The 19,454-nt window shown below is 55.6% G+C and overlaps 1 protein-coding gene across 1 annotated transcript in view; it reads right to left on the reverse strand.

The window, feature by feature from the left end:
* Positions 1 to 2,399: 2,399 nt before the first annotated feature.
* The window catches only part of PPFIA4 (protein tyrosine phosphatase, receptor type, f polypeptide (PTPRF), interacting protein (liprin), alpha 4), a 30,716-nt gene continuing 13,661 nt past the window's right edge, over positions 2,400 to 19,454 (reverse strand). Inside the window, exons 10-28 of the mRNA XM_009335109.1 lie at positions 17,922 to 17,984; positions 16,549 to 16,640; positions 14,207 to 14,348; positions 13,746 to 13,951; positions 13,043 to 13,283; positions 12,773 to 12,808; positions 12,051 to 12,184; positions 11,720 to 11,883; positions 11,001 to 11,094; positions 10,677 to 10,758; positions 10,086 to 10,286; positions 9,039 to 9,101; positions 7,800 to 7,826; positions 6,677 to 6,852; positions 5,793 to 5,890; positions 4,957 to 5,132; positions 4,665 to 4,733; positions 3,638 to 3,815; positions 2,400 to 2,458 (exon numbers count right to left, since the gene is read on the reverse strand). Coding sequence (XP_009333384.1) covers positions 2,400 to 2,458; positions 3,638 to 3,815; positions 4,665 to 4,733; positions 4,957 to 5,132; positions 5,793 to 5,890; positions 6,677 to 6,852; positions 7,800 to 7,826; positions 9,039 to 9,101; positions 10,086 to 10,286; positions 10,677 to 10,758; positions 11,001 to 11,094; positions 11,720 to 11,883; positions 12,051 to 12,184; positions 12,773 to 12,808; positions 13,043 to 13,283; positions 13,746 to 13,951; positions 14,207 to 14,348; positions 16,549 to 16,640; positions 17,922 to 17,984 — 2,301 coding nt within the window. The remainder of the gene's footprint in view (positions 2,459 to 3,637; positions 3,816 to 4,664; positions 4,734 to 4,956; positions 5,133 to 5,792; positions 5,891 to 6,676; positions 6,853 to 7,799; positions 7,827 to 9,038; positions 9,102 to 10,085; positions 10,287 to 10,676; positions 10,759 to 11,000; positions 11,095 to 11,719; positions 11,884 to 12,050; positions 12,185 to 12,772; positions 12,809 to 13,042; positions 13,284 to 13,745; positions 13,952 to 14,206; positions 14,349 to 16,548; positions 16,641 to 17,921; positions 17,985 to 19,454) is intronic.

Here is a 19,454-nt window from a genome sequence, read left to right on the forward strand (position 1 = left end):
GCAAAAAAAAAAAGCGGGGAGAGGTGGGATTTCGGCAGCGCTGTGGCCCCACGCTGGCGGCAGCCCCAGTTCCTGCGAGGGCGGCCGCCCGGCGTTGGGCTCTCCTTCGCTCCCCGTCTGGGGGTGATCGGTTTTTGGGGGCCAACGTGTGTGCTGGGTTCGCTTGCTGATTTTTTTCCAAGATGCTCTTTGACCAACGTCTCTCTCCGGCTGGCGTCCTGCAGGTGCTGAGCCCCGCGGAGGCTGCCCACGCCGTCTTTTCTACTGAACGCTGTGTGGAGTTGCTATTTGATTTTTTTTTTTAATTATTATTTTTGCTAACTTATTTGGATTTTTTTTTTTTTTTAAATAAAGGCATTCTTGTTTGAATGGCTCAGGGCTTCCTTTACCGCTGTCCTCCTCTGTGTAGGTCTCCCCTAATTCCCAGGCTGGGGATTTCTCCGTATCAGAAAATCCAGCTGGACCTCAGCACGGTCACTCAATGGTGGGAACTGGATGTCCCACGCTTAAATCAGCTCTGCAGCAACCAGTGATTTCACTGGTTTGCAACTGGGGCTCAGCCTTGTACCCCAAAAACTCTTGGGGGAGCTAAAGTTTAATTATATTTGCAGTTTGGGCTCTAGAAAGAAGGCTCAAGCCAGCACTGTTTTAAAATCCTGTTTATTGGAACACACATACATCCTTTCCTGACCCGATCCAGGGTTTGGAGTCCATGCAGCACCAATAATATGACGAAAGAAATAGGGCATCGATATAAAGGGCTCACCGACTCTTCAAATTAAAAAAATATTTAATACTGTATTAGGCAAATAATACACCGAAAAGACATCGTGACTGTATAGCCTCTCAGATATTGCACTTCCAGACAGCACATGATAAGTATAAGGTCATTCCAGCCATCAATAAATATCACATCAGAAATAGGGGCCACACAAGGCAAACGTGGCATGAGGAGACGAAGAGATCCTACCCTACGGGGGAGAAATGGGAAGAGTTAAGAACCTCCTGGATTGATCCCTGTCCGTAGCCTGGAGGCAGGAGGGGAGAGCATCTCCTCTGCACCCAGAGGGGAAGGGATGGGCACGTCCCGGGGCGGTGGGTGCCACCGCCATGTCTCCCCAGGCACCCGAGGAGGGTCCCCTCTCCCGTGGGTGCCGGGTACCGTCCCGGCTGGCAGCGAGCCGTATGGGGCGGTTCCAGCCCTTCCCCACGCAGCCCTTCATGGACGCACCGTGCGGGCGCAGCCTCCCCCCGCGTGGCATCTGGCAGCACCCCAAAACGCACCCCCCCAACTGCCCACCCCTTGGCAGACAGCCGCTCTCCTTGCCCCCACGATGGCCGGTCCCTGCTCCGTCCCGTGCAGCGCCGATCCTGGCACTGGCCCCTCAGTCCTTCCTCGGGGTAGCTCCTTGCCCAGCTGCCCAACGTGAGGATTTTCACGAGGCTGAATCTTCCTTGGCTTCGAGTCCTGTGGGCAGCAGTGTCCCTGATGCCCGGGGCTCAGGCGAGTTCAGTGCAGCGGCCCACGGCGTATTGGCAATATGAACCAGGCAGGAGAAAGGTTTCCAAATATCACAGCCCACTTTTGGGGTGTCTCTGCCGCTCTGCCAGGTTACACCACGCTTCTGCCGGCGACGGAGCAGGCACCCAGCGAGCGCACCCATAGCCCGGCCAGTGCGGGGAGAGATGGGCAGACAAGCCACAGGCGGGAGCCGCAGGGAGCCAGGGGAAGCGGTGGGGTGCACAAGCAGAAGGGAGAGCATCCTTTTCGGTCCACAGCAGTGAGACTGCAGCGTCTGTTGGTTTGGACCGAGGAACAGGCGCAGGCTGGGCTCTTGTCCTGAAAGGCAGCCAGCATGTGGCCGTACGGATAGTGGGGATGTGCTGAGAAACGAAGTGGGAAAGGTCCCGTGAGGATGGCAGCTCACCTCCACCCGTGCACCCACAGGTCAACAAACCCAGAGTCGGTAATGAATCCTCCTGGCACAGGGGAGCCATGCCCCAGGGTACAGCAGGGTCCCAGGTGCCTCTTTGAACTGCTTAACTATCCCTCCCTCACCCCAGTGGGACCTCCCATCTAGGATGGCAACCTGGGGTCCCCAGTGGAGCTGTCTGTCCAGGGACTGGACAAACCGTACGTGGCTGGGATGCTGAGCATCCCTTCTGCATCATCTCAAGGTCCTGTGAGCCTCAGGCAGCAGCGGGCTGTTCCCCCACCGCTGAGGTCTCCATGGTCCTCTATGGCAAGGCAAACCTTGGTGAAGGCAGACACCCTGCCTGGGTGATGCCGGGCAGAGGACACTGGGCCTCGCGCTCTCCTCTCAGTTCCCATCCATCTCTGAGGCCTCGGTCCTCCTCGCACTTACCCAGGGCCGGGCTGGTTCCCGTCACGCTGACCCTCAGCAGGAGTACGTCCGGACCGTGGAGGTCTCCAGCCTTGGGGACCCAGAGGCACCAACTGGAAGTGAGTCAAAGAGCAGAGCGTGCAATTAGCGACTGCTCCAATTAGCCCTCGGCTTCCCACCAAAACACTTATTAGGCAGCATCCGTGCACTGAAGCCACATGAAGATGAGGGTAAAGGAAGAGGGACGTTTGGTCAGCTCCGATGCTCCCAAGGCTCCAGGGTATTTGGAAAGTTGCCACTTGCCATCCCTACTCTTGGGCAGCGAGCACTCAGTTACCCGTGTCTGGGTGCTGTCAGACCTAGGGATTTTGTCCCAGGTTTCACTGTCCTCAGCCGGGTGGGAATTGCAGCTTCCAGGGATGGGGAGGAAAAGGTTGAACACAAGTTTGACCCAAACCGCTAGATGGAAAGCTGTGAAATTTGAGCAAATCTGGAGACAGGAGGAGAGCCGAGTCCGGGGCTTGGAGCCGGAAGGTGAAAGCACAAGTTTTTAACTCTCATTCATACACTCATTTCTGAGCCTGCTGAAACCAGCTCTGCACCACTGGGGATGTGGCAGGCGGTTTGGGACAGTGGGACCAGGGTACCTGGTGCAGGGGACAAACCGGGGTGACTTGGCTGGAGCTTGTGCCTCCCTGCAGCTTTGGAAGGGACCAAGAGAACTTGTAGAAAGGAGTCGTATGGTGGTGGGGCGGAGCCTGGAACATGTGTGCTCAGCTAAAACACATGACAGCCAGCAGCATGGGCAGCAAGCGTGTCAAAGCAGGTCCCTGCCAGCTCTGGGAGAGTGGTCGCTCAGCAGCGCTCGGACTGAATCGAGCTGGTTAATTCAGACCGTTTGGGGATGGTTTCCAAAAGGCAGGGTGGACAAGACTGGCCCAGATTGGGCTGCTGCTTCCTGACAGCCCCCAACGCTACCCCAACAGGCTCTGTCTGACCTGGATGCCAAACCCAGGGCGGGTGACACATATCCCCATTTCATGCCCTGATCCAGCCCCCTCCCTCGTCCTGACAGTCTGAAACAAAGAAACCACACACCAGACCAGAGTCTGAAATAACCCTCCTGAAAAAACATTTATAGCAGACAACAGCTCAAGGATCACGTGGATTCAGCATCGCAGGTGATCAGCAAGGTGATCACCCTCCTCTCCTGGTGGCACATCATGCCCCATATTCACCATGAGGTCTGAGCAGGGGTGGGAGAGGACCCTGGAGAGAAGGGGGTGACCTACCTTCCGGGGGCATTTTCTTGGCAGGGGCGGATGGAGGGGGCAGGGGCACCAGGCTGGTGACACGGAAGGCGGCGGGCAGCGTCTCAGCCGAGCCACTGAGCATGTTGATGCTGTGAACGTCTCGTGGGCTGAAGCGCTTTCGCCAGGATGGGGTTCGACGGAAGGTCTTGTCATCGCCCTGTGAGGGAAGAGCAGGTTACAGGCCTGGCAGCAGTGGCAGCAGGACCTTCTGCCCCTGTGAGATACCAGCACTGCTTCCACCTAACTAAGGGTGTGCCTGTACACGGAGACCAACTCAAACAGTGCAGAAGCGTGTGATCAAATTGGGCCAAAGACATAGGAGACCTCTCTGGATCCCATGACATAGGCTTTATCCTTTCCAGCTTGCCTATCTCTTCTCTCCAGCCTGCCTGCAAAGATGCCTTGGAGACATCAACAGACAAGCCCCAGTAAAGACCCCAAGGGGTGCACCTAACCTTGGCCAGACAATGGCATCTGGAATGCCTGCTTCTCTCTGTGCTCTAAAAAGTCCTGACTAGCTCTGCTATCATATCTCATGGAGGAAAGCTATACATAGGAGAGATGTAGATCAGTTCCCACCTTCAGTGACTCAACGTGAACAGCTTTCTGGCTGCTTAATGGGGCATCTCTAACCCACCAGCTTTACCCACCGCAAATGTGTCATGCCCAGAACATCTGTGACTCTAAAAGGCAATATTAAAGCAGCTGGCAAGGAAAGCCAGGTGAGCCTAGTTGAAATGCAGCCCACCAAGCACGAGGCTAGAAATGATGCACAAGACCATTCTTCACCTGCCTCCACAGCCTGGCAGCACATTCCTTGGGGCCTTGTCTAATAGTTTTAGCATATTCCACTGATACTGCTCATGCAATTACTCTAGAGAGTTTGTGATGCACTATTTGACTCCTCTGGACAAAGAGGGAGAGAGCAGAGGTCTTGCCTCTCCTGTTTCCTGCACAATAACAGGTACCCAGCATTATCTGGACATGGGAGAGGTTTGGTACGCACATCATCCAGCCTCCGATCTGTGCCCAAGGCGAGCAGGTTGTTGAACTCCCTCTCCAGCACTTGTCGAGCCTGAAAATAACATCAAATGAGCATTCCCCATCAGTGGGAACAGTCTGCAGCACAAATCCCCATCTCAGGAAACCCTGAGAATGACAGAGAAAAAGCCCACATGCCATCCGAGTGCTCTGCTTTGAAAGGCAGAGTTGAGTTGGTGGGACTGGGGGAGTCACACTGGAGCTGTGTCCCATGCTGGCCACTCTCCACCAAAATCCCCCAAGGATGCTGCTCTTACCTGCGTGTTCTGCGTGGGGATTTGCAACACAAGCGCCAGACTGTTGTGGTCGAAGTTTTCATCGAGGGCCAGGAGCGCCCCGTGCACCCCGCTCTCGACAAGGTTGTTTGCGTACTCGCGAAGCCCGATGGACTGGATCCAGTGAATGACCTGGTCATTGGTCCACACCAAGACATCTGCAAAAGAGTGAGGGCATGTCTCAGCTCAGACCACGCTCTTGGTTGTGTGGGGACCTGATGACGTCCTGAAGCCCTTTTGCACTGCCCCAGGCTGATCCTGGGACTCTCCTTCCCAAGCCAGCAGCAATACTGGGTGCTCAAGTGCCAGGAACAGCTCACTTCAATTTACCAAACTAAATGCTGAAATAACAGGCAGAAAACAACTGTGAAAATTAATCCTAAGAACTCACGGCTGCTGGTGTAATTAGGGGCATTATCAATAATGAGATGTAATCTAAGCAGCAGCCAGATGCGCAGGGAATCTCAGGACAGCCAACGAGGAAGGGGAGGCTGAGCAAGCTGGGGGGTGTCCTGAGCATCTGAAATGGGCAGGAGAAGATGATCTGATGCTTGGACTGGATCTTTCCTGTCTTGACACTCCTCATGCCTGACTGGGGTAAGCTGCATAAAGGCACTCAGAGCAACCTGTTGGGGAAATACTGCAGGGAGTTCCCCCCTGGAGAAGAGCCCTGTGGGCATGGTTGCTCAGAAATAATGATTTTCCCTAGGCAAATGCTCTGTTAAAAACAAGGGATAGGAGAGAGACCATCACTGGGCATCTCTTGGGAGGTTTCTCATCTCCTTTTCCAGAGCTGGATCGCGTATGCGGCTGCTAACCTTTGATTTCATGTTGGGTCTCTTCTCGCCTCCTCTCGAGCTCTTTGCGGTCGTAGTTGAGCCTCTTCAGGCACATGATGCCGTACTGCAGGCTGGTGCTGCAAGGATACGAGATGTCATCCAACCCTCAGGAGGGCTCAGCATCATGGGGCAGGTGGCTTGGAGGGACCCGTGGAGGGACCCACTTCCCTGCTTGCTCTCCATGTGCCCTAAGGATGCTTCGGTTCAGGGTTGGGTCAGGACAGACACAACCCAAAGGGAAGATCTTGGCCAGAAAATGGGGAATGTCTCTCCCTTCCATGGTAATTCCCCACTCCATCAGTTTTACCCTGTTCTACCTGCCTGAGAGCACATGGATCCAAATAATAATACTCTGTGCTTGGTGGCTGGAGAGGGAAGGGAGAGCTAGCCATGGGGGCTGCTCCAGGCTGAAGAGTTCATCCCCAGAGCAGGGAGGGCCCTGGCAGGCCCATGGACCACTCCATGGGTCGGGGTGGATGGTGGTACCCCATGACAGGGCTGGATACTGGTGCTTGAGCAAGGTGGTTGGGATGGCATAAGCCTTCTCCAAGCTGGGCTGCTGGCAGATGACTGCTCTGCCTGCCAGTGGGGTACCAGGTGGGACAAGCCTTTATTTTTACCCATAGTTTGCTCCACAGCCAGGAGAAGGCTTGGCCTTCTTCAATTTTGCTGCAAGGAGTGTGCTGAAGGAGAACATTTTGCCCATATGAGCTGCCCCAGACCAGGTGGTTGAGTTTAGCCTAGAAAAGCCATCCTCCGGCACCAGGGCTGGTCAAGACAGGAGAGAATCCCGCAAATTGGTTCATCCTCTGCTTCATGTGCAGACGTTGCACCCCAGGGACCTCCCAAAGGAGGAGACTTACCGGTGGAAGCTGTCCACCATCTTCAAGTGCACTCTGAGATCTTTCTTGGTGAGGTGGTCCAGCATCCGTGCATCAACAAGACACTCCATGAAGTAGCTGCGATACTGTGGGAGACCCAAGCTGGGCAGCCACTCGTTCCCAATCCATTCGTGGTTCATGTCCCCATAGGCCAGTGTCTGTGGAGAAGCAAATGGAGAAGCTAGGGAGAAACCAGGGCTTGGTGGAGCTGCAGACTCCCAGGAGACCAGTGATGGTTCAGTGCTGCAGCCTAGGAGTCACTGTCCTGAGGACCAAACCTGGGCCAGAGGAATTTAACCCTAGTTTGTACTGAAGGAGCTGGAGGGAACAGTCCTGTTGGCCATGGCTTGTGTCCTACTGATGTCCCCCAAGGAGACAAGGCAGTAGCCAAAAAGCAAGCATAAAGGATAGTTGGACTTTATAACCAGCTTCTTCTGGAAAAAGGACATTCATGAAAGCTGAAACAACTAAGAAATAGGTTTCAGTGCATTCCCAACTGATTTTTAAGGAGCTTAGAAATCACCATAAGATCTACTTTATGACTCGAAAATGAAAAAAAGGTCAGTTTTAGGCAGCAAAACATCCATTCACTTTCACTGCAAGCTGATTCTGGGTCCAAAAATGAAATAAAATCCACCACAAGAAACGTAAAACATTTGAGAGTGATCAAAACCAGAAGAGATGGATCCAAGCAGGGCTTTTTCCTCCCGCCTTTTCAGTTCATGAAAATGGTCTTTATCCTGAACTTGGGGTCAAAAAAAAGGTGAAAACTAAATGTCTATGCAGCTAGAAACCTGCCTTCCATGCAGGGTGGCTGGTCACTCTTATGTTGGGGTTTTAACACAGGATCTGTGTCTCACACGGAAAAAGTCACTCTGCCTGAAGCAGAGAACGATGCTGCTTGATGCAAGGTCTCAGGAGGACCACCCCATGCTCGAGAGAGAGCTCAGAGGAGCAACCACAGGGTGCAGGCTCAGACTCCAAGCAGGACTTGGTGAATACTGACGCCCCATGCTCATCCCCCGGGTGCCCTGCGATGTCCAGCTCTCCCTCCCATGACCACCCCATGTACCGCCCGCAGAAAAGGGTGACACGGGGACCTCACCTGTGCCCAGCTGCCTTCCTCTGTGTCCTAAGCGTGACACATGCAGCATGTCAATAGAAAGGACAGTTAAAGTCAGTACCCAGTGGCCCTGCACTGTGAAAGCATGTGCCACGCGTGCCAAGCGTGGAACCCCTTGGCACGGCGTGACCCAGAGGGGATAGGGGTCGGTCTCACGGCCGCACGACTCAGGGAGCTCAGCCTTGTTGACAGGGTGCTGGGGACACCCCGACCCTGCTGGGCCTGGGTTTCACCCCATCTGTCAGACAAGTAAGGAGGATGCAGGATGAGGCTTTTCTCATGGGCCTTGGGCTGGAGATGGCATAGACACTGGGGCTCATACACCTTTCCTGGGAAATATGGGTAGTTCTTGGGTCCCCCAAAGACAGATGGATGCAGAGAGAAACCTAAGCTTCAGCTTATGGGTCACAACCCCCAGAGGGGCTGCCCAACCCAATTTGCTGATTTTGTCACTATTTCCTCCTTTGTCAACCTGTGCTGGTTTTGCTCAGCCTCACAAAACCTGCCAAGGGAAAGTGTCACGTCCCTGCCGTAACTCTGAGCTCTCCTTCCCCAAAAGGCACCTGCCAGTTACAGGTCTGTGCCACTCAACCAGCAGACAAAAGCTTCAATAAAATGCCTAATTCACACAACAAATCCAAAATGCTGCCCCTGCTCTGAGACACAGACACGGGGTCAGTAAGTTGCAGAGAGGGGAGCACGGCTACATCTCTCCAAAGGAGCCAGAGCTTTTGGGAGCACGGCCACATCCCTCCAAGGGACCCCAGGCTATCAGTCAGTGGTAGGGACAGACAGTTGGGGACAATATTTGGGTGTGCTAAGGTCAATGGGAGATTAGACAGTGACTTCTCTGGGTGCAGAATGACCAATGTGGGACTCAATCTCATGCATCTATCTTGAGATCAGTCTTGGTTTTTGTCTTTCATTTCTTTCCTCTAACTCACAACTGACAGACAAGCTACTCTAGAAACCCAGCAAAACCCACAGGGGCTTGACAAGGGAAAATGCATCTGATGGTTTTTAAGCCAGTTTTAGAAACTGTTGGGATATTAAAGGTTGAAAGATGGTTTCTAAACAGGTGCATGGTGCTGGCCAAGAGCTGACACATGAGACGCAGCAAAGATCCCCTTCCCTCCCGGGGTTTAGCACATTAATGCACGCCCAGAGTTCAGCTCGGTAATAGATACGCCATGTGGCAGCAGTGGGGCTGGCCAGCCTCACCGTCTTGGTGGAAGTTGCCATGTTCTCCATCTCCTCATGGGTGACCCAGACGTTTCCGGAGGACTGCAGGGAAAAGAGCAGAGTGGTCAGGATAAACCACCATGGAGCCATGGCCTCAGTTCACAACTGTGCTGGAAACAAGCCTGGCTTGGGCTGATGGAGGATCAGGCCACCCTTGCGCTTGGAGCTGTACTGGGGAGATCTCGCAGTGTCCTTGCAGCTTGGGCTGGTGGCACCTCACTGCCCATGAGGACCCTGGGCTGTCCGTGCAGCCACGGAGAGCGCAGCAAGGGCCATTGGCCCTTTGGCTGCCTTTATACTTTGGTGTTATGCTCATGGAGTGTGTAGGCTTGTCTCTGACAGCTGTGACCCCAGCCACGGCCATCTGAGGGGACACAGCATGCTTGGGGCCTTTCTGCTGACTGCATTTCTACAGATGTGTCTTGGCATTACTGGGGCACCATTAATCCCTCAGGGGGTTTGGCGACCAGCACAAGACACGATCCCTCCATCCGTTCCATGTCCTATCCAGGGCAAGGCTGGGATCTGCGGTTGCTTTGACTTGCCCCAGGAATTTCACACAGTCCCAGGAAAAGGTTTGTATTGAAATGATTGAGAAAACAGCTGTGCATAACCGAATTGGCCCTGTAAATCATGCATGTGCCATTTGGGTGGGATTTTATCCTCACAAGGGAAGACAATCCCTGAGCTTTGCTCTTTGCAGGCTGCTCGGCAGGGTCAGCCTCTTGGTGACAACCTCTGAATGTGAGGACAAAAGCATCTGCTGGTGCCTCAAGACAGCAAAGTGCTTCACATTCGATGGCCGTAAATGATCTTTGTGCCTGAGGACAAGTGTCTGGTGGTTTGACCAGTCCATGAGGGAACATCTTCCCCTCCATGGCCACTCTTGCCTGTGACACTGGGGCTCCCTCGGGACTGATGGACCACTGTGGTCCCAAGGAGCCAGGGAAAGGGGGGGAAACAAGTGTGTCATCCTGCCCCATGGTCTGTCTGGGGGAAGAGCAGGCTGTGGCATGGAGCACTTACCGTCCGTGAGGTGGGTGGTGCCGAGGGGCTCGTGAGCGAGACCATCTCCTGGATGGCCAGACGCAGCTTCAGGCGATGCAGCGCATTGCTGATGCCGATCTCCCTCTGGATCTCAGTGTCAGATAGGGCTGACATGATGGCTCCGCTCTTCACGTTGGCTCGGCAAGCAGCAACATACCAGGCTGGCATCCCCACCCAGAGCTGCCAAAACAGGGCAAAGCCAGTGACTGCCCGGTTGACTTAGCTTAACTTCCTCTGGAAGGATCAAGGCCACCTTGTTTGAAGCTCAGTATCAAAGCTGGATACCCACGTGGGGCTCCTTTTTTGTTTGTACCTTGCACAGATGGCCTGTGGGCAGCCCAGCATCAAAAACTCAAAGCTCTACTCAAACCACTACTCAAATCAGAATACGTGAGGGATCTGAGGATCTGCTCTGCTCCCCCAGGTTTTGCAACCACCAACCCTGTGCATGGACCAAGCAAGGTGGGACTGCGGGGTGCTGTACCACTGCCGGGGGAGCACACTACAGACCAGCGGTGACTGCAAAGCCGTCGGTGCATGGGGATGATGCGCGGATGTGCTCTGCCTCACCTCCAGCCAGGAGACAACAGTGGGGCCATCCCAGTGAGCAAAGGGCAATCCTTTCCTCCGAGCCTCTTCCAGAAGTTCGTGCCTGGAGGGAACAGAAGCAGAAGAGTGATTTACTGGGGGCTTGTGGGGAAGGGAGCAGCTCTTGAAAGGGAATAGACCACGGGCAATAATAACCAGCTGGTAGCAAAGCAATAAAGGAGCCAACAGGGCCCAAGAGAGGGTGAAGATGAGAAGTCTTTCCAGCAATTCCCAGTCCCATGCCATGGCTTCTCAGCCGTCAGGCAGGACATTTTCTTGTTGGGGCAGGGAAGGAGGTTCACTCACTTCTTCCGCAGGCGCCGATCCTTCTCAGCCTGAGCACCCAGCTTGCCAAGTCCCAGCGGGTCCTGCATGCCCACCTCCATGTCAGTCAGCAGCACTGTTGGGCAAGCAAGACATCCTCACATCAGTGTGATGTCCCATGGGTTCAGTGTGGGCACTGCCACAGTTCCCATGCCAGGGTGCTGGGGATGCACAATCGCAGCACAGCAGGTGACAGTCTCCATTTCCAACCCACCCCCACAGCCCCCTTGCATCCCTGGGAAGCCCAAGGGGATTCCTGCCTGCCATCTCTCCCATTTCAAGATGCTCAGCATCGAAGCAGTAAAGGATTTAGGAGTGGAAAAGCAGTGCCCACCAAAGGGCTGTGCAAAATCAAGAAGGTCCCACAGGGAGGGAAGCAGATTTGGGGACATTAAAGATAAGATACAGTGATGGGGCGGGGTCACTATCCTCACTGCAGCTCTTGCAAGAGCTTTAAGAGTGATAACATGCTCAGGCCAGAAATGGCCGTGGGGCAGAAAGCACCAGGACCCAACTGCCCTGAAGCTGCAGGGAGCCCAGAGCCAGTGGCCCCAACATCCCCAAACCAGCAGGGGTGTTCCTGCTCCTCCGCCTGTCACCCCAACAGCACCCCAAAGCCAGACAGTGCCAGGAGGTGTGCAGAGAGCCTGGCCCGAGAGGACGCCCGCCCGGCACGGATGGGAATAGGGCTGCTCACAGACCCTGCCCCGTGGCCCCTTCTCTGCTCAGCTGAATCAAGCGACCCTTCTCTTTTTTCCCGAACAAGCGCCCGATGGAGGATTTGATCCCCTTCCTCTTGGAGCCCTTGTGCAGGGAGTCCTGGCTGCTGTTGCTGCTGGGGTTGCTGGCCTGCTCCTCCAGCGAGCTGGGGATGGAGGAGGGAGAGGAACAGCAAAGCCTTTAGGTTATTCCCGAGCAGCGCACAAGCCATGGCAAACCCCAGACCGTCCCACAATCCCACACTTGCCCCATGTAAATCCTCAAACCAACAGAGCAGGCACTGGTGTGAGATCCAAAGGGTGCTCCACATACCTCTTCCCATCCTCCTGACTTAGCGCAGGGTGGCCCAGCTTCTCCAGCCGCAATGTCCTGGGTGAGGATGGGGGTGACGTTTCACATTTGATGGTGGTTTTATCCTCTCGGCTTTCATCCCGAGCTGCAGGTGACTGAACAAGCAGAGAAGCCATGAGGCTGGGCGGCCAAAGCCCAGCTCCATCCTTGCCCTGCTGCCTGCCTCTCTCTTGCTCCATGGAGGCATGGCCAAAAGAGCCACCAGGGCCCTGAGGCTTTGCCACGCTCCAGGATTGGCCTGAACTAGAGCTCTGGCAATGGCTCAAGATGCCCAAGCAGATGGGGAGGATGTGGCCATATGGCCAAGATCCTGGGAATAGGGAGAAGAGAGGATGCAGCCCCATGGTCCAGGTCAGGGTGTGGGGACAGAAGCTGCTGGCCCTCAGCAGAGGGCTCTGAGGAGCACAGATGGGAATGTCCCAAAGACACCCTGTCGCCAGAGGGGACACACAATGTTTGAGGATCCAGTGCCTTTCTGAACCTCCCCATGTCCTGCCAGACCCCCCAGGCTGCCAGCCGGCACATCTCCAAGCACCTTACGGGATCCCCATCATCTTCCTGCTGGATCCCTGGGGTCCCCAGCTCCATCCCGCGCCTGCTGCACCCTGACCTGGTGTGGATAAAGCCAGGAGCAGGCTGGAAAAGGGGCTTGGACAAAAACCAACGGGATGGGAGCCACTCACTAGCAGTTTCCTCCGGTGCTTCCTCAAGTCGCTGGGCTGATTGCAAGGGGGAAAGCGAGAGAGACACAGAAAGGGGGGCAGTTAATGGAGAACGCCCCCGCAGAGCAGCCCCGGGGCCAGGTGTGCCAGGCTGGGAGACAGCAAACATGGGCACCCCCGTTCCACAGTACCCTCCCGAACACCCGTGCGGATGCCGGGGCATCGCTCCCACCCCAGGCAGCCACACACACACCCTGTCCAGCGCCCCATCCGCCCCGTGCGCCTCCTCACCAACGTCATGATCCCCATGCGGTCGAGGTCCTGAGCGGCACTGCGGGAGGAGAGCTTGGGGGTGGAGCGGCCGCTGAGCGGTGGGGACGAGCTGGCCAGGGACAGGGCCGTCAGTGAGGTGGGGATGGAAGCCCTTTTGCAGAGTTGGGTGAGGTTGAGGCCCTCCATGCTGCCACTCGTGACGCGGGTCTCCAGCTCCTCTGCGCGGAGCTCGGTGGACTCCTTCTCCTCTTGGATCATCCTGGGGGAGCAGCAGGGCTCAGGGCTCCTGGCTCCCCACCTTTCTGGGGTGCTCCCAAGTCATCTCACACCTCTCAGCCGTGGGATTTCCCTACCCTGGGAAAATGCACCTCGGGTGCTGTGACTTGAGCCTCTGATCTCCAGGGATGGCAGCAAAACCCATCGGGATCCACATAAACCAGAGCTGAGACACTCCACAATTTCATTTAATATTCATGTGTTTTGCTTTTTTTAAATAATGATCCTTTCTGTGAGCGAACACTGGTGCAGCTGAGGGACAGGGAGCCACATGCAGGAAGGATCAAGCCCTGTGGCTGGATGTCCTGGAGCCATTTCCCTGGCTGAAGCTGGACCAAGACCTCAATTTTAGGGCATGAGAGCCTCCTCCCACCACCTGGCAGTTCGTGGCCCCCCAGCGCCATTTCAGAGCAAGGTAGTGGCAGTTTTTGGCCGCGGCCACTACCTGATCTCCTCATTGATGGCATCCAGCTGCTCCTGGAGCATCATGGCCAACGTCTGGGCATCCGAGTGCCCACCAGGGGAGAGCACGTCCATGGAGCTGAAGAGTGTCTCACGGTCGTCCTCGTCCACATCGGAGATCTCGGGGTCGCTGTCGAAGGCGTGAGGCCCCGTGGCCAGGACACTGCCTGCCTGGGCCTGCTCCCAGTCCTGGGGGAACAAGGTTCACTGGTCCCACACGGCACCCCCATGTCTCCAAAAGCCAAATTGGAGGCCTCCACACAACAGTCACACCTCAACACAATCCCAGTGGGGAAACCGTTCCTACCATGCTACCCCCGTCCATGCACCAGGTGAAGGAAATTGCCCCATGTCCCCAAATCAGGGACACGTGAGACCAGCATGCAAGGCAGGAGGAGACCCCAACCCCAACCCGGACCCCATGCTGGCATGAAGATGGATTACCTTGGCTGGCTCCTCTCGCCGGGCAGCGAATCGGCCCTTCTGCGCTCGAGGCAGGCCCGGGGCTGTCCCAAAGGGCTCAGTGGGGGCATGGACTACGGCGCTCAGTGGGAAGCGCAGGTCTGTGGTGCTGCCCATATGGGACCTGGGGAGAAAGAGCCCTGTTCCGGACATTGCTCCGTGCAAGGATGCCCCTGTCCCCGGGCTGCTCCCCTCGCAGCCCAGGCTAGCTCAGGACAGAGGAGGATGAGGCCACTCCGGGATGCCCACCCCAGCGATGCTTGCCTGCTCTGCAAGGTAATGATGCAAAACCAGGCTCTGGAAAAAGGTGTCCCATTCCCCCCACGCTGGCCCTGGAGATGTGCTTACAGACTGTAGGAAGCTCAGCCCTGGGCCCTGCCCTGCTGCTGCCTCCCCCTTCGCTGCAGTACCCACCCAGTTCTGGCCAAAACCACCCAGCGCAGTGGGTCTGCTCTGAAGCCGTGGGCTGAACAGTCCCCAACTGTCCTCCCCTCTCGAGAACAGCTTGCACCTCCCAACACGTACAGCACATCCTGTGCCTGTCTTCTCCATCCCAATGGTACAGAACAGGGGTCAACCAAGGAGCTTTTCTCCCTCTTTTTATGTTTTCTTCAACATTTTCATGAAAAAAACCCCTGATGAATAAAATCCCATTTGAAACAGATCTTCCAGGTGCGGGGACATGGACATTGTTTGGGATCTCCCAGCAGAAACCAGCTGGGACTTCTTCATCCTCCTCCTCCATGCTTGGGCTCGTGCTCAGGAGTGCGTCCCCATGCCAGGCAGAGCAACGCAGCAGCTGCTGTTGGACACGAGGCCACTTTTTGCCGCTCGTGGTACTCACTGCATATCGCCATGTTGCCTGGTCGCTCCTCCTCGCCCTGAAGACCCAACCACACAGCTGAGCAAAGCACCTTCCCAGAGCACAGGGTCATTACTCCCTATATGCATTGCCATAGAAGGCACAAAGTTTTTTTGATTTAAGATGACAAAAGCAGTTGTCCAGAGCAGATCCAAGGTTTTTCCACCATGGTGGGTCTGGTTTCCAGTGCAGATACAGATCCGGGCTCCCCACCCCAGCATCCTACCGAGCCCAGACAAAACCGCTAACATGAGAAGCTTGGCTTGGCGTCAGCCTGGTGTTTGCAGACGAAGGCACAGCCCAAGTTTCAAGGGGATTTAAGCTGTGGAGCTGCTGACAAGCTGCTTCCGAGCTAAAAACAGATAAAGGCGCCTTAGACAAAAGCTGACATTTCAGCTGGGGGATTATTCTGGCCTCTGTAACTCAAGCTTGCTGCTGAATTTTCCTCCAAGAAATTAAAAAAAAATAAATCACCCGTCCTGTTCTTACAGACCCATACAAAGAGGTCCCACACATGCTCCAGACACTCCTCTGGCACTCAGCTATCCTTCATCCTCACAAGCTCTTCCTTGCCTCTCCCCATTTCTTCTCTCCACGACAGATACAGGGCCTCCAGGCCTTCTCCTCTCTGGCACAGCTGCTGACAGATTTGAAGCTGGTTACACCGCCTCCTTTCCATCTTTTCCAGCCTTCCTGAGAGGTGAATTTTCCCCACTGGTGGTCACTCTCATTGATCCCTCGCTGCCTCTAACCCACGTCAAAAGTGCTCAGGAGAGGATGTGGTCTCCCAGGCGGCTGCAGCAATGCAGTGGGGTGCATGTTGTGCTGGCACCCTCCTTTTCTAACCCCTTGGTTTCTTGCAGTGGTGCTGGGTAACCCGGTCAGTGCTGGAGGCTGAGACCTGATGGACTCACCTCTCCTCCTGGTGCTCTGGGCTGGGACCTCCCCATCTCCCAGCTGACTTTAAATGAAAGGGTGTGGGAGGACCACTGTAGAGAGGAGGGGGAAAAATGGGGGGGTTCATTCTCCTTTGCCTGCAACACCTCGAAAGAGATTCCTCCTCCACCAGCCCATCCCCAGCACACCACAGGGGGAAAGGCGTTTGGTGAACTTACAGTTTTCACAGAAAATTAAGCCCTAAGCCCTTTGTGCAGAAAAAGAAATGATGCCCAGTGGTTTTTCACCCTTAGAAGAGCAAATTTTGGGCCATTCAGTTGGGCTGGGCTATTCTCAACAGCCTGTGTCCCACCCCAGGACAAATCCATGGTGGGGACAGCACAGCCGGAGCTGACCCTGCTGTGGTGAACTACCCTGCAGCCCTGCCCCGAGGCTTGGTGAAACCAGAAATGCCTGATGCCAACAGCATTTTGGGACGCTAAAAGCAAAATGCCCCCAAAGCCGTGGGTGCAGGATGCAAGCGGAGTGCGCATAGGCTGATGGGGTTTTGGCAGGCGGCCCTTACCTTGCATGCACGCTCTCCACAAATGTCCCACTTCTGGTCTTGAGCTGATCGACCTCCAGCCTCAGTTTGTCGATCTCGTCAGACAACCGTCGCTGTTCAGGGTGAGACAGGAGACAGGCAGGGGTTGGTTTTGCTCTGAAGAGCATCCAGGTTTGGGGCAATCCACATCCTTAGCTATTTCCAGGTTTATATTCCCTTTAAAAATCCCCATCCCAGGTTTAAAGCACCTTTGACACATCGGTAAAGAAACAGCTCATGCAGGCGATAGTGAATGATGATGCTGGGGCGATGCCGCAAAGGGAGGAAGTGATCACAGGCCAGACAGACAGACAGACTGATGCTCGAAGCGATGCTGGTTTGAGAGATGAAGGAAAATCGGTGCCACTAGGATGCTCTGGTTTTGCTCCAGACTGCACGTGCGCATTCGCCTTGGCAAAGGGCTCGCAGTGAGGGACTTGCTAGCCAAATTTGATGCTGGCCCTGTTCCTCCTGCTGCCAGCCCCATCCTCATTGGGAACCTGTGCCTGCACTAAGTGGCTGTGCTGTGTGATCCAGTCCTGTGGGCAAACAGGCTGAATCAGGGTGGGCAACATGCAGGTGGTATCATGTGAGTCTCCGAGCTTTGCCTCTGCCTGGAGCTGAGGAGCCACGGCTGGGACGCGCGAGCAGTGCCCACACGTCCTCGCCGCAGGTGGGGAGCATCTGGGAGAGCAAGGCCCTGGGCAAGGGGGAAAGCAGCCCCCCGATCCCCCCAACCATGCATGAGACATGGGGCACATTCCAAAAGCTCCCGTTGCTTCAAAAACCTGCAACCCTCCAGCTTTCCAGCACAGGCCAACGTGGACTCATGTTGCAGACCCTACTTAGATGCTTTATCTGAGCACAGGGGAGGTGCGAAGACCTACGGGGCCTTCTGCAAGCTGGGCATGGAGCAGATCTCCCCCCAAGTTTGAGTGAGCGGGTTGAGAAAGCCTCGAGGGTGAAGGGGATGCGGCTGCCTGAGCAGCACTGTCCCTCGCAGCCAGGCTGCACCAAGGAGCGCTGCGGTAAACCCTCCTCTAGACACGTGGGCGAAGCCACCCTGGCCTCACTGCTGTCCTCGACTGGGGGTCAGGGATGGATGATTGTGATAGAAATATGGAGACGGGACTGAACGTGCCTGTTAGGGAACTGAACCGGGGGTCTCTGGGGAGGTGGGTGGCAGCTTCCATCCAGCCACTGTGTGGGTTAGTTTGTGGCCTCCTGCTGCTGGGCGCTTTGGGATCCCAGCTCCTCCGAAACTAGGGTATTTTAAGAGGCGCGACTGCCACTAGCCGGGGATTAGGAGCGAGGAAGTGCAGTCACTAGGGCAGGCTCTCTGCAGCGGCATTTACCTTGTCGTGCTGGTGTTCCTCTATCTGCTTTTGGGTATTTTCCAGCTCTTGTAACAATGTGTTCTTTGAAAAAAGAAACAAAAGAAAAGGGAACAAAAACAGGAAAGAAAAAGAGAGACCGTTTAGAAAACGGCCGTGCGGCCTCCCGGGAATGGCCAGCGTGGAATCACTGCATGGACAGTGTGACGAACGCCTGGCAGGAGGGATGGCAATGGCTCCCTGATCTATTCCTCACCAACCTGCCTGCGAACCGGTCTTCTCTGCAAACCTCCTGCTCCTCAAGCAGGGCTGCTGTAGCTCAACTCCTGCCTCACACCAGGGTTGGGGCATGGCCATGGAGGGCAAACGGCAATTAGAGATTTGATGGGCAGGGCTTGAAGATTAGGAAATGTGTCTGCTAGGAGATCAACTCCTTGAACAGCTGGATCAAGGGCAAAAATGTCCCCCACATCTAAGCTAGGGAATAGGCAGGGGGAAAAGAACATGTGTTTGCAACTGCCTGACCTCGTGCTCATTTTTGGGAGGTGCTGGCAGCCAAACAGCATCATTTTTGCCCACAGAAGACCTGGAGAAACTCTCTGGGTGAGCCAGTGCTGGCAGCAGGCTGGAGAGCAGACAATGCCCCTTTGCAAGATGCTACTGCTCTGGTCGTCCCTGTTGCTTGCTGGGGTGGTAATTTGGACTCAGCCCCATGTGTTGGGTCCTGCTTTTTATCCAGAGCCACTCAGACATCTGCTGAACAACTGGACACACTGGCACAACTGGGTCTGATTGAGGACAGGAGGCGCAGAGCAGCAGGGAGACAGACCCGGTCCTGGAGGGATCAGCTGGGAGATGCAACCCCTCTGTGCTCTGACTTGCTAAGGGGAGCCTGGTCCCTGCAGGAACCCAAACAGAGGTGAATTATCAAGGGCTGACCTCCCATTGGCATTGTGAGGTTAATCCTTGCTCTGAGCCACGTGCTCTCCCAGCTAATTGCATTCACGCTGGGGCAGCAGGAACTCCAGCTGGCTCCTCAAAGGAAAGCCCAGTTCCCCAGGAGGAGCGGGGTGGGAGCTGGGAGGCTGCTCATGGACTCTGCCGTGGCTTGGAGAAGGCAGATCAGTCCGGGCTTGAGGGACAGGAAGGTTTCAAGGCAGCATGTGGAGGGGATGGGCAGGTGGGAGAGGATGAATGCTGCATTTTCTCCTGCAAAATGCAGTAGGGTTTTGCTCCAACAGCCAGGCGCAGGCTGCAGTCGAGGCTGCGCCAGAAGAGACACAGGGAAGCGAGGGAACGGAGCAGGACAAATCCTGCTGCTGTTGGAGGTGAAAGCCAGTGGGGAGTGGGTCTTACTGGGCGAGGGGCAGCTGGAGGCGAGGGTGCGATGCAGAGCACGCTTCCCTGCCCTCCCACCGGCCCCAACGCCCGGCTGGCATCCTGCATGTGATCATTTCCCCATCCCTGCACAGGTACTTCCAAACCCCTGTGCTGTGGCTGGCCAAGGCTCCCTGCCCGAGGGGCTGCAGACCCCCCTCACCCCCACCCCCCCCC

The sequence above is a fragment of the Pygoscelis adeliae genome, unplaced genomic scaffold, assembly GCF_000699105.1.
Source record: "Pygoscelis adeliae isolate BGI_AS28 unplaced genomic scaffold, ASM69910v1 Scaffold472, whole genome shotgun sequence".
In the NCBI taxonomy this organism is placed as follows: domain Eukaryota; kingdom Metazoa; phylum Chordata; class Aves; order Sphenisciformes; family Spheniscidae; genus Pygoscelis; species Pygoscelis adeliae.